Here is a 9,034-nt window from a genome sequence, read left to right as displayed (position 1 = left end):
AGACAGACAGACAGACAGACAATGACATGGAGCCAGAGAGAGAGAGAGAGAGAGAGAGAGAGAGAGAGAGAGAGAGAGAATGAATCAGGGAGAAATAGAGACAGAGAGACAAAAATCAAGGTGTCAATGCCACGAATCTGCCTTCGAGTTCTCTCCCACAGTGACCTACCTCTGAGCAGACCCCTCCTCCTGACAGCATAGTTAGCTACTAAGCTCACCCATGGATGACTCCACCGATGAGTACAGAATCTTCAGTATCCAACACACTTGCAAGCACAAGAGACTTTTGTAGGTCCTTTTAGACTTCAGCCATAATACAGACAAGGAACTCATAGGATAGGGGGAGACACCACCCATGAAATTCTGATTGTGGCCCAACATGGTGAGTATGAATGATTACAAACCTGAAGCAGAATGGAATGGGTAGTTCCAGTCAGGGAGCCAACTAGGTGACTTAGAACTAACAGTGGAAAGATTTCCTATGGGAGATAGAAAACTTTTCTTCTCCTATTAAAATTTTTTTTTACTGTGATTACCTCAAACATACATTTATTTATTTAGCTATGTTGTATGTTATGAGTTGGTGCCGAAAGAAATGACTAGAAGACCCGATGAACATAGCTCCAGAGGTCTCCTTGAGCTCAGTCTCTCTCCAAGTGAGCGCAGAGCCTCAGAAGCATTTACTGAGGGCTAAAGGCAGGCCAAGGCATGTGCACAGCTGCTTTGGGGAACACAAACTACTCTCTCTATTGACCTGAGCACTTGCCTAACGCTAGGTTTACACAGTGCCAGCCATTAACATCCGAGCAAGGGATGGAACAACTGACATGGCGCCAGCAGGAGAAGCTGCTCTCTGCAGCCTTGAGTCCCAGCTTGCCGGAATTTACAAAAGAGACAACAGCTCTCCTAGGACACTCACTGTTTAGTGCTCCTTGCTCCCTCGGGACATTAGGCTTTTGTCTCCTATCTCTATTTCCTTTTTCTTTCTTTCTTTCTCTCTTTCTTTCTTTCTTTCTTTCTTTCTTTCTTTCTTTCTTTCTTTCTTTTTCTTTCTTTCTTCTTTCTTTTTCTTTTTCTCTTTTGTATTTAGGACAGGGTCTACAGGGTCTCACTGCATAGATCAGACTCGTAGTGATCCTCCTGTTTATAGCCTCCCAAGTGCTGGGATTACAGGCATGTGCCACCATGCCTAGTCTCAATTGCTGTCTCAGTGTGTCCCTAGGGTGAGGCTGGCATGGCAGGCCTGGGATCGAACTCCCGGCCCCTGAGTCTGCCTAAGCAGGCACTTTAGTCTGTTCAGCTATTTGGCCAGCCTCATAACTATATTTCTAGATAGTTATTTATGTATTTATTATTAAAGAGAATACAAAACAGTAAAAAAAGAAATGATACAAGACTTCACTAAAAAAAAGCAATAGGAAGGGTTGGCCTGATAGCTCAGCAGACTAAAGTGCCTGCTTAGGCAGATGCAGGAGCCGGGGGGTTCAATCCCTGGCCTGCCATGCCAGCCTGCCCCCGGGGTGCACTGAGACGGCAATTGAGACTAGGCATGGTGGCATGTACCTGTGATCTCAGTGCTTGGGAGGCTGCAAACAGGAGAATCACTACAATTCTGATCCAGGTAGTGAGATCCTGTAGACCCTGTAGACCCTGTTCTAAATATAGAAAAAAAAAACCTGAAAAAAAAACCAACAGGAATTCAACAGTGGTTGTTGTATTGCATAATGCTGTCTCCAATGTAGTTGTTCAGATTACCAGACATAAGCATGCAAAATTGGAAAAAAAATGTTATAAGAAATTTAAAGGCACAAGAAAAAAGAGAAGAATTTAAATATGATTCGCTTGGAGATAGAAAGCTTTTTCTTTATTCACTGGTCAGCTAATGGACACTTCACAGTGTTTCCATTTCTTGACTATTAGGAATTCAGCAATAAGGGTGCATAGATGTCCCTTCAAGAGTTTAGTCTTAGTTCCTTTGAATATGCGCACAGTCCTGGGGTAGATGCATCCTACGATACTCTTTTTTTTTTTTTTTTTTTTTTTGACAGCACAAAAAGTTGGATTTATTGTTTCTGACCATCACATAATAACTGTTCATTTGTTTATGTTCCTAGCACCACAGATCTGAGATGCAATTTTTCCTTTCAGTTAAACATATATACTCTGAAAAGTGATCAGGAAGTTTTAAAAATAATATTATGCACAGAATGAGTATCTTAAAAAGCTTGCCAAACATATTAGCTTTACCTTTATAAATCTTTGCATAAAATCAAATATCAAGGCATACAAATTTTCATTTTGTTCTAACTTTAAAAATGCAATCCTTGTTGTCTTAAAAGACTTTTATCCATTCAAAAATATTTAAGTTTAACTGCCCATTGTAAGGCTTATGCAGCGATTTCCGAGTGTCAGAACTAGGCCTCATCTTGACTGAAGCGAAGCAGGAACTCGATCAGAGTCCGGGTGGGCCTCCCAGTCATGCCCTTCCGCAGGTACGGAACCTCGTCCTTGTTGGTCATCACACCCGCGATGTCTAAGTGCGCCCACTTGGGATGAGTCACGAACTCCCTCAGGAACGCCGCCGCAGTGCACGCTCCAGCAGATCTGTATTTCCCAACATTATTGATATCAGCAAGTTGGCAATCTACAACCTGTCTGGTGTAATGTTCAAAGAGTGGCATCCTCCAGACCCGGTCCCCAGTTTCAATGCTGGCCTCAAATAGTTTGTTCCAGAGCCAGGATGAATTGGTAAAGACCCCAGTGGCACCGGACCCCAGGGCCACATCCATAGCACCTGTTAAGGTGGCAGCATTGATGATGAGCTTTGGATTAAAGGTGTGTGCGTAACACAGGGCATCGGCCAGGATGAGCCGGCCCTCGGCATCCGTGTTATCCACCTGGATGGTCTTCCCGTTCCGGGCTCTGACCACATCTCCAGGCTTGTTGGCTTTGCCACTGGGCATATTTTCACAGAGAGGGGCCAAACCTATGATGTTAATGGGCAGATTGAGCTTCGCAGCAGACACAATGGCTGAGCAGATGGTTGCGGCTCCCCCCATGTCAGCCCTCATGAGGTCCATGTTTGCGGAGGCCTTGATGGAGATGCCGCCGCTGTCAAAGGTAATTCCCTTCCCAACAAACACCAGGGGCGCTTCGCTTGCATTGGGGCTGCCTCTGTAGTGGATTTCCAGGAAAACTGGAGGCTCATCGGACCCTTTGGCTACACTCAGGAATGAGCCCATCTCCTGTTCCTCGATCCAACACTTGGGTCTGATGTGGACCTCTGTTTTACTACTAGCACTTCTGAGGTTCTTCTCAATAATTTCAGCAAATCTGGTTGGGGTCATCTCATTGGCTGGGGTCTCCATCAGCTGGCGCGCCAGGTTCTGTCCTGAAGCAAAGAGGACCCCTTTCTGCCAGGCCTCCTGATCCCCGCTTCCATAAAGCTTCGCCGACACACCCATCTTCTTTCTCTTCTTTAGGTCATCGTATTCATAGAGACCAAGTATGGCACCTTCCGCGGCAGCCTGAGCATCTCCACAGGAATCTACCTCCACAGAAGACAGCTCTAGGTCCTGGACCTGCCTGCACCCCGCTGCGATGGCGGCTCTGATGTTTTCTTTGCCTTCGTGCCAGTTCTCTTGCTCGTCCACCCCAGCTGCCCTCTTGCCGAGGCCGACTACCACCACGCTGGGAAAGTCCTGATGCAGACCATAAAAGGTTCGGGTTTTGCCGGCCTTCAGAGGTGGTCCAGATATGTTCAAAACATCTCTCAGCTTTCCATCCACCAATTTATTGAAATTCTCTCCTGCACTTGTAAACGGTGGCACTTCATTTTCTTTGTCTCTGGAATAGACTCCTAGAACAAGGCCCTTCGTCATGTCTGCTGCGGAGAGACCCCGGTCCCAGAGACGCCTTACGCCCAGACGTCGGACGGCGACTCGCCCCGCCACGATACTCTTTCTGAAGATGTTATGGAGGTTCCTGAAACACATGGGAATAGAACTATATTTGGTACTTCTCTTAAAACTAAAAATGAAACTGTCACATGATGTTTTGGTGAGAAAGCAGGGAAATGATTACAATAGTCAAGCGAATCAAAATTGCCTTCATTTTCCATAGCTGTTCTGGGGACATGTGGGGGAAATTCTTCAAATCAATTTTCTTGGTAAATTTCCAGCACACAGGCTGACAGCGCTCTGCTGTAAGGTAGCTCTCGAGGCAGAGTCCGTCTACATAACTTGAGATCTGTGCCCTTTGCTCTCATCTAGGCATGCCTACCCACCTCCTCACCTTTGCCCACAACTGTTCTGTGCTCTGCTTCCATGTCTTTGAGATTCCACATAATAGCGAGATCCCGGAAGGCTTGTTTTTCTGTGGCTGCTTTATTGGTTTGACTTAACCTGCCCTTCAGATTCTTCTGTCTTGCTGCAAATAGGATTTCCTTCCTGAAGGCTGGAAACCTACAACAGCGCTAGACAAACTGTCTCTGGCTGAGACACAACCCATTCCCAGGCCCAAGGCAGAGAGATATTTTAATGGCTACTTCTCTCCAGAACTGGGTTTTGAAATGGATGCATTTACTACCATTAAAATGAAGAAATTGGGAGTTCTGGGAGAGGTGATACAACAGAACCATGTTTTGTAGGACCATGCAAGGGAGGAGCATTAAGAGTTACAAAAGAGAAAATTATCATCTGAAGAGAGAACAAGAGGAAGAGCTCCAGGAACCAAGAAGATGTGATGGAAAGTAAGAAGTTGGAGACAGGAAAAGACAGCACAAGGAAAGCTACACAGCACCTTGCAATGTCAAACCAAGCTTGGGGAGTGAAGGGGAGGAGAGGAGAGTCAGAGCACAAAGTAACCTCTGAGAAGACCGGAAGACCCTGTGACAGGGAAACAGACTGGCTGCCCTAGCTGCGCGATGATCCTATGGTTATTGCAAGCTGAAAATAAATCCAAGGTGGAGACTGAGTCTAACAGTGACTCTTCTAGAGGCAGGCTAACTTAGGAGAAGAAATCTACTGCAGGAGTAACCATACCCTGAAGGAGAACAAGTACCAGGAATCAAACTCAGAACCTGTGCTTGCTAGGCAAACACCGCACCACTGAGCTATATCCCTGGGCCATCTTGACAGGAGGTTTATCACTCTGAGTTAAGACATTCTGGGGATCAGAAATCACAGCGCCACCACAATTCCAGTTGCTGTAGAGAGTCGGTGGGAAACACTCACAAGGTCAGAGTGGGGCAGTGTTAGATTCAGACTCTCTGAGAAGTGTGAAGAGCACAGAGCCTGTGCTGTGGAGGGTGGCACGGTCCTCAGTGCCACCTTGTGTGACCATGAGAAGGTCCCCATGTGTGATGTTTGAGGGGGCTGGACAGAAAGCGCCAGGACTGAGCCTGTGGGATTGCATGGCTCCTGCTGGTGTCTCCTCCCACACAGCTCTGGGGTCTTTCTGCTTCCCTCATTCTCTGACCTGTTTAGGGATTCCCTCTGGAGTCTGCCATGTCCCTGGGTACCCAGAGGAGGTTTCTGGTGCCAGTGGCTAACATGAGCAGCCCACGTGCCACAAAGCGCCCTGGGTGTAGCAGGGTTCTGTTGTTTTACACGGAAGCAAAAAATCAAACCATAGAAAGCCACTGGAGAGAAGACAGCACGGCACTGACTGCTATTACCCAGCAGTAAACAAGAGCAGGGCTTGGCATCTGCAAAGTACAAACCTGTGCAGCAGGCGGGAGGGTCAGTACATCAGTCCCCGGGTGTGATTCATACCCCTCACCGTCACTGGCAGATGCCGGTATTACAGGTCCTAGAGGGAAACACTATTTTGGAAGTTTCTTGGACTCATTATACTTTTCCTTTTAAAATTTCTCTCTCCCCACCCCCCCGAATCAGGGATTGAACTCAGGCCCTTGCGCTTGCCAGGCAAGCACTTATTCTACTGAGCTATCTCCCTGGACCCTAAAACTGCTCTCTTTACTCATTTAAAATTCCTTCTTTTGGGGCTGGCAGATAGCTCAGTAGACTAAAGCACCTGCTTAGGCAAGCACAGGGACCGTGGTTCGATGGCACCACATGCCTGGCCAGCCCTGCCCCCAGGGTGGGCTGAGCCAGCCAGAGTCTGGGTGTGGTGGTGCACACCTGTAATCCCAGTGCTGGGGAGGTTGAAAGCAAGAGGATCACTATGAGTCCGAGCTGCATAGTGAGACCCTGCAACAACCAAATACATTAAAAAAAAAAAAAAAAAAAGAAAAGAAAGACTATTTGCCTGTTAGACTATCCAAAGTACAGAACTATAAAAGAATATTGAAAGCCACATGACAGGATGCTAAGATAATTTGTAAAGATAAACCCATCTGAATAATTAAAAAATTTATCAATAGTAAACTTCAAAGTATATAAGGGCATAGACTGATGTATTTAAAGACTGGAAAGTAAATAACTGGCAACCTACACTACTACAACCAGCGAAGCTGTCTTTCATAATCAAAGGAGAAATAAAAACCCTTAAAGATAAATGGAAAATAAGGAAATTCTGGGCCAGCCAGATAGCTCAGCGGACTAAATCACCTGCTTAGGCAGGCATAGAGACTGGAGTTCAATCCCCAGGGTGCCATGCCAGCCCTGTCCCTGGGGTACACTGAGTCAGTGAGTGAGACTGGGCATGGTAGTGTGTGCCTGTAATCCCAGCACTCAGGAGGCTGAAAACAGGAGGATCACTATGAGGCTGATCTACATAGTGAGACCCTGTGAACCCTGTCCAAAATACATTTAAAAAAAAAGAGAAAGAAATTCAAAGCCAGTAAGTCAGCAGTGAAAAAAATACTTAAAGGGATTTTATATACAAAAGAGGAAGAGAAGATTAGCAATTAAAAATTAGGAAAAAATAAAATACTAGACAATTCAACGACAAGAATTATTGTACACACGTCTATAATGACCCTGCATATAAATGGTCTTAATCTCACAGTGAAAAGACACACAGTGGCCAATTTTCTAAAAATACAGGACCATAGCTTTGCTGCCTGCAAGAAACACACCTCATTTGCAAGGACGTCCACACACCAAGAGTGAAAGGATGGAAGATGTGATTCCATCCCAGTGGAATCTGAAAGCAGGCAGGATTAGCCATGCTTACTGCCTTACTTGCTATTTCCATTGCTGAGGTAAAATACCAATGCCCAAAGTTCAGGGAGGAAACGTTTATTTAACTCACACTGTGTAGAGGTTTCAGCCCATAACTGGCTGACTTCCAGCTAGGGTGACTTGGCAGAGGGGACAGTCATGGTGGGCAGAAAGCAGCAAAGCAACAAGCTGGGAGACACACCTCTTTCTACCCCTCTTATCTTATCCGGGTTGCTGGGATTAGGATGGTGCCAATCGAATGAGTAGACTCATCCAGCAATCACTCACACTTCCTCCCAGCACCCTTAATCTTGGCATTGCACACTGTGGATTAAGCACCTCTGAAAAACAATCCATGAACACAGGAAGCTTTGTGGAACATCGAGACACAAACCACACTACTCATGTATGATGAGGGACTGTTCTTGTCAGAGGATACATGACATCCTGCAATGGTAAAAGAAACTGTCTAATGAGAATGTATAATAAGTATAAATATATATGTACTGAAAATTAGCACACATAGTTTCATAAAACAAACACTACTGAGACAAGAGCCAGACAGCCTCCAGTACAGTGTGTGTGTGTGTGGGGGGGCTTCAATATCTCAATCACACCAATGCACGGGACAAACTTTTAACAAGCATCGGAATTGAACTGCACCAAAAACTAAACAAACTGAATGGACTTCCAACAGGTCGTTCCAACAACTGCAGAATACACATCTTTTCAGCAGTTAATAGAACTTTCTCCAAAGTAGGGCATCTTTGCAGAAATGGTTCTACACTGCTGGCAAAGTAGTCCATCTTTTATAGGAATCAATATCAAGGTTCTTCAGAAACTTAAAAATAGAGCCACAGCATGACCTGGCTGTACTGTTCCTTGGAGTCTTCTCAAGGATTTAAAGACAGACTGCTCTATGGGTGCCCACATGCCCATGTTTATTTTTTATTTATTTATTATTTAATTTATTTATTTGTGTGTGTGTGTGTGTGTGTGTGTGTGTGGCCAACTCAGCCCACCAGGGGGCGGGGCTGGCTGGCATGTGGTGTTGGAGGATTGAACTGTGGTCCCTGTGCTTTGCTAAGCTTGTTTGTTCTAAGTAGGTGCTTTAGACCACTGAGCCATCTCACCAGCCCTATCATTTTCATAGACACTACACATTATTTGGATTATAAGAGGGAGAGTTACCACACATGGTTTTTATTAGGTTTCAGAAAACTTGCCACTTTTATCTCTTTCCCCCTTTAGTGGTTTCAAATGAGATAATGAGGGTGACAAGAGTCCACCAAGAGAAGCGTGACATTTACAGTTAAAATCATTCCTTCATTTCCCCACTGAGGGGCCTGTGGGTGGACTGGAAGTGGGGAACGTGCACACGGTGGGTACATTAGTTAACGATGAACATAATGCTATCCTGCTATTATTAACAACATATATGGAATTGAAGGTCATTATGTTTAAAGACATGGGCAAAGAGAAGCAAGGCATGCTTTCTCTCAGAGGTGGAAGTTTAATAAAGCAAACCATAGTATATAACAGTGATTTGTGTGGACTGGGAAGGAGAAGAGAGGGTAACAAAGAGAAGTGGAATAACAGGGCCCCAAATGAGCAGAAATAACAAGTTCTCATGCCCAACTGCAGCGGGGTGGGGTGGTGACGATGGTTCACAGTGAGCTCCTATATATTTTCTGAAAAACTAGACGAGAGAAGCTTGAAAGCACCAGATATAAAATAGTGGTGAAACAAATACAGTACTTATTTTTGTTTGTTCAATTATCTTTATTTGTTCAAAAAAACCAAATTGTTTATTTGTTCAAACATACACAGGTTTTGAAATATTGCACTGCGCCTTTTCAATATGTACAATCATTATGTTTTGACAAAAAATATTTGAGCATTTAGGA

The 9,034-nt window shown here is 45.0% G+C and overlaps 1 protein-coding gene across 1 annotated transcript; it reads right to left on the bottom strand.

Annotated features, from left to right (window-relative positions):
• Positions 1 to 2,237: 2,237 nt before the first annotated feature.
• LOC105742408 (cytosol aminopeptidase) lies at positions 2,238 to 3,995 on the bottom strand. Its single transcript, XM_012515073.2, has one exon. It carries the CDS (start codon positions 3,993 to 3,995, stop codon positions 2,415 to 2,417), a length of 1,581 nt encoding a protein of 526 aa, XP_012370527.2. The 3' UTR covers positions 2,238 to 2,414.
• Positions 3,996 to 9,034: the final 5,039 nt, after the last annotated feature.

The sequence above is a fragment of the Octodon degus genome, unplaced genomic scaffold (assembly GCF_000260255.1).
Source record: "Octodon degus isolate 3935 unplaced genomic scaffold, OctDeg1.0 scaffold00050, whole genome shotgun sequence".
NCBI classification, from domain to species: Eukaryota; Metazoa; Chordata; class Mammalia; order Rodentia; family Octodontidae; genus Octodon; species Octodon degus.
Note: the sequence above shows the minus strand (reverse complement) of the source record. Positions and strands in the feature narration are given on the sequence as shown.

What these genes read in the sequence shown, in the direction of transcription:
- LOC105742408 (XM_012515073.2), bottom strand. Translation starts at nt 3,995, where the DNA reads ATGTGTTTCAGGAACCTCCATAACATCTTCAGAAAGAGTATCGTGGCG.